Source organism: Rattus norvegicus, unplaced genomic scaffold (assembly GCF_021556685.1).
Source record: "Rattus norvegicus strain SHRSP/BbbUtx unplaced genomic scaffold, alternate assembly SHRSP_T2T haplotype2-0000026, whole genome shotgun sequence".
Classification (NCBI taxonomy): Eukaryota; Metazoa; Chordata; class Mammalia; order Rodentia; family Muridae; genus Rattus; species Rattus norvegicus.
The window spans coordinates 365,728-385,940 of record NW_028238785.1 but is presented as its reverse complement, the minus strand read 5'-3'; the positions used below and the strand labels follow the sequence as shown (position 1 = coordinate 385,940).

At 44.4% G+C, this 20,213-nt stretch overlaps 2 protein-coding genes and 1 pseudogene across 10 annotated transcripts in view; 1 reads left to right on the top strand and 2 right to left on the bottom strand.

The window, feature by feature from the left end:
* Positions 1 to 1,687: 1,687 nt before the first annotated feature.
* Positions 1,688 to 2,908, bottom strand: LOC147997888 (DNA-directed RNA polymerase II subunit GRINL1A pseudogene; annotated as a pseudogene).
* LOC134483285 (uncharacterized) overlaps positions 1,999 to 20,213 on the top strand; it is a 37,371-nt gene continuing 19,156 nt past the window's right edge. For 2 of the 4 annotated variants that reach the window (XM_087601468.1, XM_087601467.1), the window contains exons 1-2: positions 1,999 to 2,043; positions 12,059 to 12,156. The gene's annotated coding sequence lies outside the window, so the exon portion shown is untranslated. The remainder of the gene's footprint in view (positions 2,044 to 12,058; positions 12,157 to 20,213) is intronic. The other 2 variants (XM_087601470.1, XM_087601469.1) reach the window with 1 other exon arrangement.
* The window catches only part of LOC134483189 (disks large homolog 5-like), a 45,228-nt gene continuing 38,430 nt past the window's right edge, over positions 13,416 to 20,213 (bottom strand). For all 6 annotated transcript variants that reach the window (XM_087601478.1, XM_087601474.1, XM_087601477.1 and 3 more), the window contains 4 exons: positions 16,740 to 16,899; positions 15,426 to 15,569; positions 14,631 to 14,793; positions 13,416 to 13,915 (listed from right to left, as the gene is read on the bottom strand). In XM_087601478.1, the coding sequence (XP_087457604.1) occupies positions 13,886 to 13,915; positions 14,631 to 14,793; positions 15,426 to 15,569; positions 16,740 to 16,750 (348 nt within the window). In that variant the 5' untranslated portion in view covers positions 16,751 to 16,899 and the 3' untranslated portion in view covers positions 13,416 to 13,885. The remainder of the gene's footprint in view (positions 13,916 to 14,630; positions 14,794 to 15,425; positions 15,570 to 16,739; positions 16,900 to 20,213) is intronic.

Below are 20,213 nucleotides of genomic sequence, written 5' to 3'. Positions count from 1 at the left end.
CGCCAAGTAGCAGGTTCAAATAAAGGTGGACAAGGAATATAAGCCTGAAAACTCGCATTGGCCGCAACAGAAGAAACCGTGAGTAAAGCACACACTGCTAAGAATACGTGCTCAGCAGTAAAGGACTTCCTGTAGGAGACAACATAGTTTTCCTTTCAGTACTTAATTGCCTCACCTAGGTAATGGGGTTGTCACTGCATCGATCCTTCTCCGTTGTCGTAGGTCGACACTAAGAGAAGCCAGGGCCTCAGTAATGGAGGACACCTCCTTCATCTCCGGAGAACATCCATCAGGAGAAAATGTAGCTGGTTTAACTGGATTCCTCTGAGGGTAGGGAGCGGTTCTTATCATTCTGTGCTTGGATCTGTCTCCCGGGTAACCAGAATAGTCTCCCATCCTGTAAGGAGACAAAACCCTCTCCCCTACATACAGTAATGTCCCTTCCTGTCATTCAGCATCTCGGGCAATTTTTATCCATATTGTCTGTTCCATGCCTTCAGAGAGAAGTCCAATAAAGAGTCTATCTGCTCTGCATATAACTTCACCTTGTGGTAAATTAAGAAGATTAATAAAAAATAATGCTTATGCCAATATTACTCTGGGACTGGTATGCCAACTCCATTCAGGCTGTGTAAGGTCATCTCTTTTCCTCCTTTTTAATTTTATAATTTGTCATTTCAGGGTATGGTGAACTCTTTCAACAAAAGCTTGTCCTTGTGCATGGCGTTCTATGCCAGTAATATGTACAGTATGATATCATTGACAAAATGGTTTTTTTTTTTTTTTGCTCTGATTGGTATTTTATTTCTCCTTTACAAGTTCCACATAATAGACAAAGGCTTTTTGATAACATTGTTATCTTTGCTGGAAATGATCATATAATCATTTTAAAAAGCACAAATGTGCACATACAGGACTGAGGTTTCTACAGCCTGTAAACACCTCTGTGGGTTTAACAAGGAAAAAAAGCAATATACTGACAATTCAACTGTAACTCTTAGAAAAACACCGGTTTCCTTACCAAGCACGAGTGTCCTGTACAGGGACCTATCATCCCAGATGGCAATGAGTTCAAGCCTAGGGCAGCCAGGAGCAGTTCCCCACACCAGCTCAGAAGACCCTCCCCACCCAGCACTTCTTCCAAGTGCTCCTTAACCTCATCACAGGTGACAGCAGTCGCCCCAAGAGAGGACAGAGCAGCAGACACAGTGGTGGTGGTTCCCGAGTGTTGTTTGCGGCATTTCACATCCAGCGTCTCAGGAATGTGTCCATGCAAGCATGCGTACCATTCTTTAGACTGCTCCCCTCATTTCTCGAGTGAGGGGACCAGGCCTTCCTAATTCACTTTAGGTGCCTGGGATAACAAAGTATTTCACCAGAAGGGGTGTAAGCAGTACTATCTGATAAGAATACGAAGAAGGAAAAAGCAGATATCTTAAAGAAAACGTGTGTTCTACTCACACTAAAATATCAGACCAATGCACAATATACTGCAAAACTGTAACACAATACGGCCAAACACAATGTTCAAATATTGAACTGTTCAAGCATGTGAAGATCATCTTCTGAAAGACAAACTGGGTTCTTATTTTGTAGCTACCTTTGTGTAACTTGAACTACTGTCCCTCAACAAGGTCTGACACTCTTGGTACTTGTTAGGAAGTTTGATGAGACAATGTAAGCTCAACAGTCAACTCCCGGGATCTCCCAGCGCTCATTTTCAGCATTCGTCCGAGGACTGGGCATCATCTTCATCCCTCACTTCTCGGTATCTCCCTGAAGACTCCCCTTCTGGATTGTAGCTCTGGATTGTAATATTCAGTCTCTCGGATAGTTTCTGTGCTGCGAGCTTTGCCCGCATCTCCTCATAAATCTGCTTCTGCACTTTCTGCAGAGCCAGCTACTCTTCTACGGAGAGCAGCTGTGCAGGCAGGTGGTGGAGCAGAAGAAGGCAAGCTGCTGTGACATCATCAAGATGCTGCCTACCCCTGTGTCGCTGCTCTTCTGAGGAAGCAGGAGACTGAGCCCTCTGACAATGACTTGGTGAGTCACTCTGTTGTGTGGGTAACACATTGGTCTTAAACTTATGAGGAGGGGGCACTGGGTTTCTAGCTCGCATTTCTAGCACTGTCATGTAATGAGGCTTCTTAGGAGTCTCACTCTGCAGTTCTGGAAAGTTCTCAGTGCTGGTGTTTTCTTCTGAGGGTTCAGTCTGGTCTGCAGTTGTGATCTTTTGCAATTTAGTGATAAACAGACTGTCGACGCTGCTGGAAATCTCTTCCGCTTGACTTGAATGCTGGGGGAGATGTTCATTAACTTCAGATGGGGGAGCCTGGGCTGTGATGCGGACAGATGGGCTGGTACTCACTGTGCAGCTAGTCTCCAAAGTCTCTTCATTGCCTTTGTGAGTGAGCTGTGTAGGTTCCTGTGTTTCTGAGGTTGTTTTAGATGATTCAATGTCTACTGACGAACATTCAGGAACTAATGATGAAGTATCAAGCATCAGGTCAGAATTCTGGGCCTTGTCTATGTCGGTATCAACTCTTGTGGATGCTTTATGCCTTAGCTTACAGTCAACACTGACGGGATGAAGTAGTTCAGTTCTCCCTCTGACCTCTTCACTTTCTGAAATGGCAGCTTTCAGTTTGGCAGTGGTGTCTGAGATCTTTTTACCTTTGTCGGGCAATTTGCAAATGAATTTTTCTTTGCCCAAAAGTCTCTCCTGGCGCCTCAACCTCTCCCACAGCTCCGCCAAACTCTGCAGCCCCACGTCCTCAGGAACTGGGGGCTCAAAGCCACGGGGCAGGGAGCACATTGTGCATGGGCTGAGGCTGGCCCCGCAGGCAGGGTTCCCCAGCAGGGCCCATGGAGGTCGCAGGCTCCAGGGCAGCAGCAACTCTGGAGCACCTGCAGGAGTCGCCATTTTCCCGGAAGAGCCGACAAAATTGTTTAAATTGATAAGAAATATATGTTGGTCCATAATCAGTTTTAATTTTAGAAGGCGGTCCCATAACAGCAGAAGTTTCCAATAGATGCTGTATAACATGAGTAGTGCGTACTCCTGGCAATGGTGTAGCCCATACAAATATTGAAAAATTATCTATGCTTACATGTATATATGAAAGGCGACCAAACTCAGAAATATGGGTTCCATCCATCTGCCACGATGTATTAGGTTGCATTCTTCTGGGATTAATTTCAGATGCAATACATTTTATAAGTGAAGGCTTACAAATAAGACAATTAGCAGTAATTTGTTTGGCTTCAGAATAGGGAACCTTATATTTAATATGCAAATATCCTGTATTGGCATGATTATGACTGTTTTCTTCTGGGGTAGCAAATGCCACTAATTGATCTACCATATGATTGCCATGTGTTAAAGATGCTGGCAATCTTGAATGTGATCTAATATGTGTAAAAAATATTCTGGAGTTTCAGAATAACAATAGTCCTTTAATATGTGAGAATAACATTTAATATAGGCTTAGATGTAGAAACAACAGCAGTTGCAATATTCTGTACTACTCCTACAACATAAGCTGACTCGGCTATAATATTTTTACATCATGAGTAAAATCCGGCAATACATTACTTACTGCTAATACTTCATTTTGTTGTACTGACCCAAAAGAAGATTCTTGTCCCCAAAATTAATCTTTGGTCCAATAAGCCATCTGTCTTAGATCTTTGGTCTTGGAGCCATCTGTAAACACAGTAAGGGCAGATGGTAATGGGTCAACAGAAATTAGTGTATTTATCACATTTTTTTTTTTTGTTTTCTTAAGCAATCCCAGAATTTACTATGGGGAAAATGAAATTCAGTATTTCTAGTGTAAGAAATCATGGCTAATTGAAAAACTTCAGACGTCTGCATTAAATATTCCACTTTATTTTTGCTTAATGAGAAAACAAAAGCAGCACAATCATATCCCCACAGTGTAACAGGTCTTTGTATGCCTTGCTGAATAATTAAAGAAATTTGTTCCTCATATGTTGTTAATGTTTTGTTAAAGTTAAATTTAATATATATCCATTCTAAAGGCAGCTCATCTTGAGCTAAAGTGCCTATAGGATATTCAAGAGTATTTCAATATATAATTTAATAACTCTATCTGGATCAATACGTGCCAAAAATGCATCTTTCCATTTTCAGAGAAGATATACTTACATGCCTTCATATAAGCATTAATATCCCCAGTCTCCTTTATAGGTAATTATGCTCTCCTATACTCTTTATTAGCATTTTCAAAAGCAAGCATTTTCAGCAGTTGTCCTCTAGCTTCCACTCCTACCACTGTTCTTTCCATTGTTAATTTTAGTATACATAAAAACTTAATATATGGTTCATAGAAAGTTACTGCCTTTTTCAACCAACCACTATCATCCTTTATACTAAGTTGGTTGGGCCACACCTTGAACCGATGATAGACATTGTCCCAGGATAGACATTCTTTATCAGCAGGTCTCAGGGTAGAACTGGATATGTGACCCTGTGCTATAGCACTGTCCAGAGTGGTAAATGCAGCTTCTGAAGAGGAATGCAGGCCTGGCCTCTAGACCTCCACCTTCCAGGCCTGTCTGGAGAGCCTGATGCCCTGGCAAAAGAGACTCCTTCTCTCCAGAGGAGCACTGCAGTCAAATGACATCTCAGTGATGAAAACTATCAGTCCCCAAAGGCATGCCACTGAGCAGAGATAGCCTCAGTCATGCACCTCGGGCCATCCCCAGTTCCTCATGTCAATAACTCAACCTTTCATGAACTAGATGGCAATGCTTGAGGCAGGATGATCAGTAGTTTACTGGCCAATCTGGTCTCTATGACACACTCTCCCTGAAATCGGAGCCAGTAGGAAATTCAGTATGAAAGCTCTTTGTAGCCAAGCTCAACAACCCGGTTCAGAGCCTGGGACCCCACACGGTAGGATAAAGTGACTCCCATGCTTTTTCCTCTACCTTCAATATTCATGCTTTGGAATGCACACCCCTACAATGAGATCAATACACATGGAATAAAAATTAAACATAAAAATTAATGAAGACAATGCAGACAAGGTTTAAAGGATCCTGGGAGTCCTCACTCTGCACTTCCCTTTCCTTTGCCTTGGGAACAGCACCTGCACCAGAGACTGGAGACTTCCTCCAAGAGAGAGAGGAGAGATGCACTGTTCATTCAGCTGGAGAGCTGTGCAAATACCAGAGCCACCCGCCTTTTCCTGACAGTGGGAGCTGGGCCCAAGTGTGGGCTGCTCCTACTAGAGGCACCACAAGAAGAGGACCACCTTCCTCAAACCTTCCTGGAAGTCAGAGCACTGGCTATGGACTTCCCTCAATCCTCAGAGGACTCTCTTTCAGCGATGGCTAGAGCCTCTTAGGACAGAGAGGGACCAGAGCTTCCCCCCAAAGCAAGATCCCTGTCTTATCTGACAGGTATGAGGGCTTAGGAATGGGACAGAAGATGTGACAAGGTTACATGTAGCACAGGGGCTAGGTTAATAAAGAAATCAAAGAGGAAAGAAACCTGGACAATTCCTCATCTGTTCTTTATTGCTCTATTCATAGGGATGAGGTGGCAGTGTGGGGTAGAGGACTTGGACACAGCACAGCCTTCTCTGCTCATTGTTAGCTTTCTAGGCTGCCTGGTCACTGTGACCAGCATATTTTCAACTGTGCCATTCTACTACCAAGACTGACACAACTGGTGACCATGTAGCAATACTACTGTACTGACTTAGGGACATTTGGAATCACACAATGATCATGTGTCACAGATGGGTTTCTTTTTTTAGAAAAGGATTAAAACAAAAACTATTTATTTTGTCCATATGAGTGAGTACACTGTCCCTGTTTTCAGACACAACAGTAGAGGGTAGAAGATGAGATTAGAAATGGTTATAAGACACAGTGTTGTTGCTGGGAATTGAACTCAGATCCCCTGGAAGAGCAGTGAGTGGTCTTAACCACTGAGCCATCCCTCCAGCCCCAGTATATTGTATTTTCAATATTGTTTGTTTTTATTTCTTTTCTCACCTATGACTGTATGGCGTTTCTGTGAGTACAGGTACTCATGTGCTTGTGTAAAGGTCAGGGACAACCTGAGCACAAGTCCTCACCTTCTACCTCTCATCCATGGCTGTGTATGCTAGGCTAGCCCTTCCCCCTAATCCTGGAGACTGTCCACTTTAGGCTCCTATCTCCCTGTGGGAAGGGCTGGATGACAGACTCTACTGCATCCAGGTTCATGTGGCTTCTAGGGACCTAAACTGTTGTTGGGCTTGTTCAGCATGAAAATAAACACCATTTCACAGCCCTGGCTGGGCCAGGCAGCGCACGGGTCTTTGCTGCTCTTGCAGAAGGCTTGAGTTCAGTCTCCAGCACCCGGGTCAGGTGGCTCACAACCACCTGAGACTCCAGGTCCAGGGATCTCCAAGCTCTTCTGAATAAAGCTACATGGCAAAAGCAGGGCTGGGAGCTGAAGGCTTCTGGTGTTGGCTTCTCCCTGCAGTAGGGGGCAAATCATGGGCATGTGAGGTAACATGGAACCCTGTAATTCTACAAAGTCCAGAGGCTCCTGATTTCCCTCATGGTGCCCCAGAGCCTGCTCACCACACATGGAGGCTTCAGTAACATGGCCTTGTCCTGACCTGTGTGCACTCTGCATCCTCACTCTCTACCCCCTGCTTTTCTGGGTTGGAAGTCTCAGGTGTAGGAGGTGCCTACCATAGGCCTCTTCTCTCAGCATTTCAGCATTTTACATTTTATGTAGTTTGTGGTGTTCCTGTGCCATGATATGCACATGGAGAGCAGAGGACACAATGTGGACTCAGTCCTCTACTTTCACCAGATGATCAAACTGAGGCCATGAGGCTGGGTGGCAGAGCCTTTACCTGCTGATCTGTACCCACTTGACCTTCACCAAGCATCCTTTGCTGTACACAGATATATCAGCCTGTGACCCTCATCATCCAGACTCTTATGAAGCAAACCCCAGAGGTGTGGAGCTCTCACAGTTAGCCAGGGCTAAAGGGGAAGGCAGCAAGCCCTTCAGGAACTCTAGAAAAATGTCTATACTGGGACTAAACTCGTGCTGCCATGTAGGGCTACATTTTTCCTTTAAAACAGAAGGATGTGTGATGGTGGTGGCACAGGCCTTTGATCCTAACACTTGGGAGGCAGAGGCAGACAGATCTCTGTGAATTCTAGGCCAGCTCCCTCTACAGAGCTAGTTCCAGGTCAGCTACACAAAAGAAACCCTGTTTCCAAGAGTAAAACAAAGAAAGATAAAGAAAGAAAGAAGGGAAGAAAGAAAGAAAGAATTTATATTTTGTATACAATGAGATGCCTGCCTGTCTATGCCTGAACCATCATGGTAACTATAACTCTTGTCACATCTTCATTAATTCAAATACTGAAGGCCAAATGGTTAAAGCTTAATGACAATACAATGAGGTGGGGGTGCTGAAGAGATGGTTGGTTTAGTGGCTAAGAGCAGAAGACCAGGGTTCAGTTCCCAGTGCCCACATGGTGGCTCCTATTAGCCTGTAATTGCAGTTCAATGGAATCGTTCTGGACTTCATGGGCACCAGACATACCACATGGTGCACAAGCATGTATTAGGTGAAACACTCAGGCCCATAAAAATAAGTAAATAAAATATATGGTTAACAGACACTGTGATTCAGGAAATTCTTAGTGACTTTGGTTATCATTTCTCTCTCCTGGAGACCTGTCCTAATCATGGCTCAGCCTCCCTGGCTTCTAGGACATTTCCTAGCTCTGTGGAGCATGAAGTACTCAACACCATAAGCCAAGCATTGCAAATTCACTGCTACACCTTCTCCATGGCTGTGTCTAAAGGGAGAGACTTGGAATCCCACAGATGCAAGGCCAAACCTGTTGGGCTATGTGAGCCCAGCCACCCAATAGTCAGATCTACTCCTGTCCTTGGCTATGGCATGAGGATCTTAAGACAAATTAATCTGAAGGATCTCAACAGCTATGCTGTTACACCTCTCATTGCTCTGCCCAACCTACAAGCTCCTTTACTGGCTCAAATTCACACCCGAACTCCTCTCCTGCCTCAGCCACCATCAGCTCTTCTACTCCTCTCCACCTGTGCTCTGAATAATCCACACTAAGGTGGACCATAACCTCTTGTGGACTTCCAGACGTATACTTGTGATTACTCTTCATTTGCTGTTTTGTATGGGTAGGCGGGTTCCTCTAGTCTCATGCAGAAGAACACTGCTCACACATTTTGGATCTTACAACACCCTCTTGATTGAGAATCCTGACTAATGACTGACTGAGCCTTCCATGCCTGAAGTCACCCTCTGTCTCCCAGTCCAAGATGAGAATCCCCACCCTAATCCCATTGTGTCCAGTTTCATCTCAGAAGCTAGGCTCTGCACTACCCAATATCATTTGTATCTTCGTCTCTAATTTTCTGTTAAATCGTTCCTCTCTTCTTTAAAACAAGTTCATTTTGTTGTTTATTTTTTGAGACAGGGTTTCTCTGTTTGGCCCTGGCTATTCTGACATACTCTCTGTAGATCAGACTTGTCAGGAAACCATATATCTGCCTGCCTCGGCCTCTTAAGCACTGGGATTACTGGATTGTGCCAGCATGTTTAATTAAAAATTAATTAGTGGCAGTGCATGTTGGCACATGCCTTTAATTCCATCCGTTGGGATGGTAGAGGCATTGTGAGTTCCAGGACAGCCAGGGCTATAAATTAACACCTTGTCTCAAAGAAAACAAGCCAAAAATGAAACAAAAATGTTGCAATGTGGTCTTCAGTATGTAACTGAGTCTGTTCTTGAACTCTGAATCCTCCCACTTTCACTCAGGTGCTAATCAGCAGGCTTCTGTCTTGACTTTCACTGCGCACTCAAGGCTGCCAGGACTGTTACCTCTCCCAGTCTAACTCCTGACTCTCTCATCAGCATCATCACAAAACTCCTGCTAAGAATTAAGGAAACCTGAATTCTAAGGAACAGTCGGAGCTCCAGTATTTCCAAAGCTCACTCTAATACAGATGGATCCTATGCTGCAGTAAAATGGTCACAGCTGGAGGTCTTAATTCCAGGACTTGGGACAGAGGGGTTGGAGGATCTTGAATTCAAGGTTATTTTTCTGTTACATTGTTGCTCAAAGCGAGTTGGGCTGCTACAAGATAACCTGTCTCAAAACTATACCAAACACACCTAAAATGAGACAGAGGAGTTTGAGTGGGCACAGATGGGAAAGCTCGGCACTTTATGGCTAAGCCACCTGCTGCCAGCACCAAAGTCCATGCACAGCCCCGATTCTGAGCTGCCTCTGGGACCCTGCTCAGGAGAATGCACCAAAGTAGCTCAGATCCAGGGCTTTTGGTCTAAGAGGAATTCAGGCAGTCACTCTTTGGATGCCAGTTCTCCAGCTCAACTGCCTGTCAGCCCAGGATCTGGTCTTAGTCATGGCTTGGCACCCCTAAATTCCTCCCAGCTGTGCTCTGAACTCACCCTGTGCCCCGTTCTGATGAATCTGCCATTCTCCATGGGAGTAGCCTCAAGAAGTCCCTCACATCTGAAGCACCACTCTGAGTGCACTAAATACTGCAGGGGAGGGGTGTGGCCAGCAGAGCACCCAACCCTTTCAGCTGTAGAACATTTAGAGTTCTAGAGTGAGCACTGCTGTGCATTGTGGAACTTAAGCAGTATCCCAGCCTTGGCCTGGGAAGAGCCGCTGACACCCACACTTTCTGGAGTGACATTGTCTCCTGAGGATAGAGTCAGATCAGGAGCAGCAACTGATGTTCACCAGAGACAAACTTTCTTCACCGAACCTGCCCATGCTGGCCCTAGGATCTGGGCTTTTTGGCTGACATGAGTGCTGAGCCCCCCAGGTAGATGGGTTTTCAGGGGTCAGGTGGTTATTGTCACCAAAGGTATCCACAAGGATAAGTCATACTGTACTAATTCCCATATTAGATCCCTTCTCACGGGTCACAGAGGCCGTGCTGGGTCCTAATTGTGGACCCAGGTTCCTGCGCACTTTTGAGGAGACTGGTCAGGGAGCAGGCTTCATGACATTTTGTTTGAATTATTTTGGGGGATTTTATTTTTACTGTTGGGGACAAACCTAGGGCTGCCATGTGCTGGGAAAAGACTTTGCCACAGCTGTAGATCATCCCTAATTATAAACTCCTAAATTCTCCCAATCCTGGAACTTTCTAGGTCCCTCACATGATGTAACCTTTGGGGGATTCCTCACATAGAATCATGGGGTGGATTGCATCCCAAAGAGAGACAGTGGGAAATGTTCCCCAGTGTCTGCCTGTGGCTGTGGTGATGAGAGTGCTGACCAGTGGATGGCAGGGCCCATGTGAAACCCTTTTGGTTTCCACTTGAGTGGAATTTTCACCATGCTTTTTTTTTTTCTTGAAACACAGGTTGCCCTGGAACTTACAGTCTTCCATCACTCTGACTCAGTTTCCCATGACTGGGCTCACGGGCTTAAATTACTATGCCCATCTTTGTTTTTTTTTTTGTTTTTTTTTTTGTATTTATAAATCTTCTAAAAGCCAGAAGGATCTAGAATTTAAAATTTTGCGGTCCAAGGCATTTCCAACAGGGGATTCTTGACCTAGGAGTATCCAGACCAGTTTTTATTGTGTGGGTACTTCATTCCCAGAACAGCTTATGTTTGACAAAGAGTTCCAAGGTGTGATGTCAGTGGGCATCAGGCGGTGTACCAAAGAGCAGCACCAACTCAGGTTGTAATTTAGGCTGGAGAAACTTACTAGGACCCTGGTAATCCTAGCACCCTGGGGCCTCACATGTCCTTAATCAGATCTGGCTATGAATCAACTGCTCTTGAGGGTGGATTGGAATTCTAGTCACTGTGAGGCAAGAGCATTAGGATCCTACAGCCACTCTAGGCTCCATAGGAAGACCCTGTTTCAATAGTAAAAGGGGTCACCTGCGAGTTCTTACTGTCTTCCCTGAGGCCTTCCTACTGGAGTTAGAATAGCTGTCTCACCAAGTTGAAGTAGAGGGCAGAATGTTGGTGCCTTCTATAATGAGGACTAGTGACAGATAGTCTATGGAAATTCTAGAAAGATCTACAGGTATTTATGTCCTGTGCATGGGAATTGCTGGCTTCCCTGTGTCCTTTGCCTTTACTTTGCAGTCCATGGGGCACCTGGGAATGTCCCAAAACCAGGCTGCACACAGGGCTTGTCCCATGATTCTCACTTGCACCCAGTGCCTGCCTGATTGTCATAAGTCTGACAGAGCCACTGTATGCTCTCCTGACACCTGCAGAGAGCAGTATATGGGACCCTACAATCCCCACACTGCCCATCAGTGTCTACAATGTCCCTATATGGCACTGAGATGGTCTAAGCTCCTTCCCGCCTATATGCTGCATCAGAATCTGACCATTCCTAATTTCCTCCTCTCACACCCACACTAGAAGCCCTGTACCCACACTAGCCCCAGCTGGCCTGTTGCCTACTGACATCTCATGGACTCTGTCCCAATCCCCTGCCCAGCCCTGACCTGCCCTGCCCCAGTCCCCTGCCCAGCCCTGCCCTGCCCTCACTCAGCTGACATTGTGGAAATCTCAAGACAGTCACTGGACAATGGCTGACACACTTGTCTGAAGACTGGAAATGTTTCTCGATCTTGGAGAGGAAAGAAGGACCCTCCAACTACACTGAACTCTAAGGAAGTTTATTCAGGTGAGGGATGACAGGGACTGTTTTGTCTCATGTCACACATGACAGTAGAAAATATCCTAGGTATTGGATGCCGCTGTTAGCATTAACAGAACAAAACACATAGTGTTGAGTAGGATAATAAATTATGAGTAGGATTAGAAAACCCCAAGCCTCTTCCAGGTCCTAAGAGGGCAAAAACTACCACCAAACATAGCATTAATGGGATAGGTTGGTTAAATCTAGTTACTAGATTCTAGTGTGATACCTATGACCCTTTTTGTGTCATGCTCAGCTTACAATGACTAGAGGACCTAAGCCTGAGAGTCACCAATGCCTCTCCCTTGCTTCTCCAGCTGCTGAGCATTGAAAAGCCCTAATGGGACAGCATCTGTTTGCAGACATACTGGATTATTCTTCTTCACTTTATCTCTCTGAGTCACCTCCACTCACAGTAAGTATGTTTAATTCCATAAATTGGAAATGAGGCACGTGGAACATATACTTTCTCAATACAATCACAGATTTCCATGTAAAAGGTGAAACTGAACTGTCCCACCTAAGTCCTGGGCTTGCACAGACCTGCTCTGGAAAAGAAACATGTGGTCACAGCTGCAGTCTGCATTCACTATGGATGGTCTTGAGGTCCTCCCTAAGCTGCATAGATTGAGATAATTATCTTGCTTTCTATCAAAAGAATTCATTATGCCAAGTTGGCCTGTAGAAGGATGCTAGTCTCTTCTGTATTTCAAGAGATGTGCTTAATGTATATAATCATCCATAGTAAGTGAAAGATCAGTTTGGAATTGAAACCGAGTGATGCTGGAGGGTGATCCTGAATGCACAATGAGCAGTGGAGGCACCAGAGCCCGGTGTGGATGCCTAGCAGGCTGCCACATTGAGCAGGCACTGCTCAACCACCTGTACATACACATCTCCTGAGATCTCTCTCCTAAATGGGAGGTGATCGTGTCCACCTAGTACAGCACATGCCCTGGAAGGACAAAAGCTACCTACAGGAGCTGTGGTGATGACTCCCAGGTTAGAGCATCTGCTGCTCTCTCAGAAGAGCCACATGGTCCCTAACAATCATCTACAATGGGGAATGCTATTCCCTCTTTTGGATCATGAGGGAAATGCACTCAGGAGTGGCCCAGACATACATTTGAAAAAAAAAGATCCATTGAGTTAAATGATAAAAATAAATATAATCAGCAACAATAAAAAACACAGCATATGAATGATCAAGTGAAACAGCACCTATAAAAACCTATTTCCCAAAATGACGTTGATGGTCATTATCTTTGTGGTTTAATACTAATGCTGTATTGTAAGAAAAACTGAGGCACATGCTTCTCCATTAGGATTATTCTATATTCCTTTGTGAAAGTTGTCATTTTTCTGCAGCTCTACAGGCATGAGTGTGTGTTACTCAATAACTGGTGCACACAGTCAATAAGGAATGTGTGTTGTAGACTGATATAGACTAGGATGAGCAGAAGACATGACAGCATGGATGCAGTATGTCAGTGATTACATCATAAAGTGTGTGTCCATAAAAAAGTCACATTATCCACACAAAAGACACTATCACACTGTGTACCCCTTGGTGGCTTTGAATTCACTGGACCATGTAAAGTTCTATATATATAGCTGTCAGTTCTAAGTCTACAGGAGGGGAAAGGACCCTTGAATAAGATGGTCTTAAGAGTCAAGTGTTACAAATCAATTTTTATTCATAAGGAATACATTTAACAAAAAACAGGCATAAAATGAACAACTAAAATGGTATAAAAATGAAAAACAGTAACAAGAATATATAACTATGAAATAACAAAAAGAAAACTTCAATGAAAATCATAACCAAAAACATTTCTTAACAGCATTTTCTTAATGAACATTTAGAAACACAGTTGTAGTGCTGTTTCTCCTCTAGGTCGTGAGATGTCAAGGTAGTCCCCTCAGTTGTCTCTCAAATGGTGTTGTCGGTATGAGAAAGGAGAAAGACCTCAAGGAGACAGGCTGGCATACGGATACATAAATTTAGGGTCTCTATACATTGAGGAAATTATCTGAGAAGAAGAATATTCCCCCAAAAAGTCTTTGACTGTGAGGATTGTCGTCACAGGGAACTCCTGAGAGAGAAACTCATTCCTCAGGGGGCTGTCTTCCTGGGATCCATGCTATGCCATGTCTCCTGCAGTTCCTGAGACCTGGGAGGAGAAGGCAGCTATTAAGACACTGATTTGGTGGGGACATGCATACCAGCTGTCAAGTTGCTGCCTTCTGTCCCCTCAGCTGCATTGGACAGACAGCACTGATCTTTTCACTGAAATCATTGCTGATATCTCTGCAGGCTGAGGAACATCACCAGCAACCCTCACAGCACTGTGGGAGAACAAGCTGCTCCTCAGACTCTACCAGTGCAAACCAAGAATGGGGAAATGGGGAGAGACCTAATTGGGGTGCAGGAAGAAAGGAGATGGCCACATGATACCCAGATCAAAGCCAATGACCAGGACTCATTTGCCATTTGCACTTGGTTCTTATCCCTACAAGGTGCTTCCAACCATCACATGACCCCTGTATGACCTTTGTCACACGACCAAGAACTCGTTCAAAACTCTTCATAGCATCCAATCTGTGATAGGGAGATGCAGTCATGTGATATGTTATTCCTCTGTCACCATTTCTGGACTGCAGTTACAAAAAGGGCAGAGAAGTATAATTGCCAACAATTCAGTTTCTGAAGAGTGGTTAACATCCCAGAATACTTGTGCATAGACAGAGCAATGAATAACTCTATCACATGAGGTGGGTGACTGACTGGGTGTGGGGAGATTAGAAAGGTGATAGGGGAAGCAAAGATGTATCCAATAGGCAAATGGTATCAGACATTGTTAATCTGACTCAGCTGCTTGTTCCTACCACATTTTGCTGGGTCTGGAGGTTGCTGGCCTTCTCCTGTTCGTCTTCATCATTCGGGTTCAACTCAAACAAATATCGCTGTACCTCCTTGCTCTCCTGCTTCAATGTGACCAACTTCTTCTTCATACATGCCTGGTCCATCAGGAGCCGGCTGTGCAGGTTGCTGGAAACACACTCTGCATAGTAAGATACTGAAGCCTCTTCCTCCCATTCCAACTGCCAAATCCCACAAACTCCACCAGGACCCAGATTCCCATAAAGACTTCATAGAATACATCTCCATACATGTAAGGCTGCTGCACAAACAGCAAACGGCCAATCCAGGGAAGAATAAATTGTTTCTGTGACCCAAGCACGAATAAGAGTCCATGTCTGTCCAAAAGAACAAGGGATCTACAACTACCCATGAGAGCCCAATGCATCGGGACAGCATCAATTAGTAGGCAGTAAACAACCACAAGAGGACAGTAGAACCAAGGGAGGTCATGCTAACAATGTGGTCCACACATTGAGCTTTGTTAAACCTGGTATGACCCCAGAGGCCCAGGTTGGCCTAATAACACTCTGATGCCTGAATCTGTGTAGTTCTATCCAGAGCCTTCTAAAGATGCATAGACACTGTGGTGATAAATGACAGTCTCTTATGGAACTGAAACTGAGTCCAAAAGACCCACGGCACAGTGATATTTAAACAGCAGAAGAGATGGGCCCAGAGCTGCAGACCCCCCGGTCCAGAACAAAGAGAGGCAGACATGGCCATTCCACAAGTGATGGGCCCTTCTGACCAGTACTTACCGATAGAAGTTAATCTCCTTCTTGAGCTCCTGAAATTTCTCACGATGTTCAATATTCTTTGTGTCTAAGTTGTGCAGTAATGACATGACCTCTTTCTCCTTTATCTTCAAGTTTTCATAAAATGGATTTGGCCTGAAGTAGGGGCTGGCCCCAGGAAGATAGAACCCAATGAACATCGAGGTTTAAGATTATATGAACTCAGGCTGTGTCCTGTACTACCCCAGCCCTGGAAGGACACTTTCTGAATTCTACATATTTGGATCTTCTTCAGCTTCAGAAACTTGGAATTGTGTGCCCAGGACAACAGAAGCTAAGCACCCAGATAAAGGGTTCCCTGGCTCACTTTTTTCAATCAGGAGGGCTGGATCTGCATTCAAACCTGTTATGCGGTCAAGAGCCTAGGCCACAGAGCTTACCCAACCACACACACACACACATACATCCAGAAACCTCTGCTTTCATTTTTCCTGTTTTGACAAGTGGAATGCTACAAGCCGAATAACTAATATTCTAGAGGCAGACAGTACACATAATTCTGGAGATGAGACCAGATATTGCCACAAACTTATAATCTGCCCAAGGCATACAAATGTATAGACAAATGTGACCACACAGGCAAAGAACTGTACTGTTGAAAGTGGGGCTTCCAAAATAACGCACTTACACCTCCATGAAACTATTATAAAGGTAAATCCTGAGGTCAAAAAACAGACCCCTAAATTCCAAGTGTGCAGGGACATAGAAACATATAAAAGTTGTACATAGGCATGCAGACCTGTGCACACACAGACACAAAAACTGGGACACACCCACAAGAAAAGAAAAGTAAACAGACTCAGAGAATGAGAAAGAGAGACAAACATGGATAGAGCACAATGAGAATCAGTAGAAATGTATGCACCATTACTGTCTCAGAGTGTAAGGCACACAGACAAGAAGGAACAGGCCTGAGCCTCAGGCCTTCTAGTTAAGCATGGAGATGAACAATGTGGGACCTGTTACCTAAGGGTGCTGCCATGAGATGATAGCGTTCAGTCACCTTCCTAGCAAGTACAAACACTCTCCACAAACTCACAGCACCTAGAACCTTGCAAAGCTACCACCTGTCAAGGGCTTTCCAATTTGTACACTGGGAACTCATGCTCCAGTGACTTTATCCCTGAAATCTTCACTCAGATCACAAGTTCAGATTTTCAACAGGCAGAATCAGAGAGTCCATTTTCAATCTCACTGCTCAGTAAGGGTCAGGTTCTGAATCTCCTCTCTATGGGAGATGAGGTTTAGAACAAGGTCTTTGTTTGGAGCAATGCATACCTCTTACTCATGGATCCCCCTGTCACATAAAGGAGGCGATCTGTCAGCTCATTTCTCTCCTTGGTAGTTAGCTCCAGTTCTCTATTCAGCCTCTCCTCTTCCTCGTTGGCCTGCACCTTGTTTAGGACATTTTCAGGGGATGACGTCTGTCTGCGGGCCTCTGTAGGTAGAAGAACACAAGTGAACCCGCATGGGGCGAATGCATAGAGCATACACAGACCACAGTGAGGTCCAAACAGGAGAACATGCTTGGAAGCCAGTGTCACTGCAAGGAGTTTGGTCTATGTGTAAGAGGCATCCTAAGTGGATCACAGTTCCCCCACTACTATATAGAGACCAAGAGATGTAAGCAGCCAGGTGTTCCCCATGCCTGTCCACACAGGCTTACAAGTACCAGAGAGATGCCTTCTCCAGGATTATTATCAGGTAAGCAGGCTACAACCTGGTTTCAGGACCCTCACCCCTCTGGTTTCAGAAGTCAGATCATCAATTCAGCATCCACAATGACTTGATTGATCAGGGATACTCAGATATCCTACACTGTTACTCTAGTCCAATAACTTTGCATTAAAAAGTCATGTAGGGGGAGGACATGGTCAACAGACTTATTAATTCCCCCTACTGAAATGACAAATGCCCCAGAAGTGCCAATAGGTTACAGGCTCTTTCTCTACCTGCTCCATATAGTTTGGCTACTGTAGAAAAATATCTGCCACACAGAACCTCTACTATATGAAGGTAAGATTGGCCCCGTCACCCGGAGGTATTCAGAGGAGTTCTAAGAATATAAGGTCATGCCAGGAGCACAGTTCTCTCCCTCTTACGACTGTCAGATATTCACTGAATTTAAAGAAGCAATGAAAGTGAAGTACATTGATGCCCTGTTTAATTCAGAAAAGTTATACCCTCCATGCCTCCTGATGGTGTTATTATATCAATTTAACATACCAAATGCACTGTAAAAGTAAAGACTAGAAGTTCACCCAATAATAGCATAGGCATTGCCATATCCTCCATGTGGTTATGGAGAAACTAATGATGTGAAAACCTTGACTTTCAGGAATTGTGATAATCATGGAATTCAATATCTGTGGAGATGTTCCAGTGGTTGTGGCCCATTACTAAGAAGGCCAGCAGAAGACCCCCACACACACCCCTGACAGGAAGCTCAACATACACTGCCCAGAACTTACTCCACATTCCCCATGTCCTGTGTCCATCATTACCTTTAGGTTTCGTTTGCTTCACTCTAGACTCTTCTCTATCAACATCAACTCTCCCAAAGTGCCTACAAAGACGGGCAAACATGTCTGTGGATATATCCTTTGGACACTAAGAGAAAAAGTAGGGAATTGGTTGTCACAACAATACTGGTGACATCACAGGGATTCCAAGAAGTCTCTAGGAGACAATAGAATGTCCACGAAGGGACGGCTGATGTCATGGATAACAGACTTTGCCTTCTTGCTAATGTTCTCCCTGTACTGAGCAAAAGCTGATGTGCCCTTTTCAGGGGACTTCCCTGTGGCATAGCCACTGAGCACCACATGATTCCAAAGCCAAATTTGGCTCTAGGCTTGATTGGAAAAACCTAAGTCATTGCTATGTATCTAAATGAGTGCTTCGTCCCCAATCCCTGCACAGAAATGTTTCATCCTACCTCAAATTCTCCTCAGTCAGCAATATTACCCATTAATGATTACTGAGAAATCACACCAGTTCCTATAAGTAGTCAAAGAGGTCTCCTGTCTCATCATGTGCAGGTGCATGAAATCAAACCCAGAAATAGCCTGTAGGGTAGGTTGTAATGTGGGTGTGTGTTATAGGTACAACCTGAAGCCTTGTGCTTAACATTTGACAGTTGCCACCAGATTCTTTAGGAGAAAGAATTGCATTCATTATGGTCCTGGCAACAATGTGGTGATCTGTTAGGAGAGGAAACTGAAATATTGGATCCACCAGTGAATGCACCCTCAGGCTGAGTGTGGGGCTCTCCTCTTTGCACTTAAGTTACCAAAGTAGGATTGCTTACAGGCCTCTCTAAGCTATAACGTGTGATTTCATCTGAAAAATAAAATAGTCAGCAGATGTGTGGGGGGGGGATGCAGCCAAAGGAGTAGGACAAGCCTAGAGACATAACTCAGTGGACAGAGTAAGAAACAAGCATCTTCACTCCTGTTTCATGGATCACCCCACAAAACACAAAAGCATCTATCGTACTAAAAAAAAAAACCAGTTATTTTATTGAATGCATACACTAATACTGTTTACAGTATTAGTAGCAAAGCTCAGATTTTGGGGGCAGATCCATGACTTGAACTATCTTCCGGAAAACATATAAAGCAATAAATAAATAAATAAATAAATAAGAAAAAAACAGAAAAATAAAAAAACACAAAAAGCACAAGCCTCTCATGTGAAGTTACAGAAGAGTGATCCAGTGGTCGCTTCTGACCAGGCCATTTTAGCTATGACAGTGCATAGTGACCCTTAATTTGATGGGTCTTATATAAAGCTTTGTGCAATATTGTCATTTTAACAAACCTCATCCAGAGCATACATAACGACACAGGATATGATTGCCATTTCCTTGCTGTGTATCAAGTTATTTTTCTGTGTCCTTGATTGTCAGGCATATTACAGCAACAATCTGAGATGGCTGGTAGACTTGGAAGAAAGTGGATATGAAAGATCCCCGTTTGATATCAGTACAGCCATTTCTTAAGAATGAGAATCCTTTAAGCTGGCCCTCACTTAGCCCCGTGACATTAGACAATAGACCAGAAAGTACAGAAAGCACATTCCCACCCACTCTCTAGGAAGCTGCCCGACCATAAGAACAGAGGGTATAGAACATATTTACTGCAGGGCAATTACAAGACAGGAAACATCTCTGGGAAGCTGACTGACCACTATAGAAGTAAGATGTCCTTGGTACTGAATGCAGCTGTGCTATAGGCTGACATCGCTATAACCTTGTCCTGGGAACTCCAGAAGAGAAACACCTGCCAAGACAGATATCCTTGATCCTTGTCCTGGGAACCCCAGGATAAGAAAACATATATCAAGTCAGACGTCCTTCCTACAGAAATAGCTACATTGATGTGGTTAAGGCCTTATCCCAGGAATTCCAGTATGAGAAACATCTGCCTAGTTATCCTTGGCACCGAAATAGCTGAGCTAATGAAACTGTGTGATCGTAAATGACTGTTTAAGCTGTACATTTCTGTTGTTCGAGGCTCCTCACATCCCTCCTGCGTGTGGACCGTGTCGAGCCCCAGTGCATTGGTATCCCAAAGTAAACCTCTTGTTTTTACATCAAGACTGAGTCCTGTGTGTTCATGGGGTGGTGATTGTCCTCAGGACTGGAGCAAGAGTCTCCTCTGTCTGAGGGTCTTTCAGATAAAGCTATAGTTGTGGGTTACACACCTCAATTCTCATTGGCTAATGCTGTCCTCACAGTCCTTGGAGGCC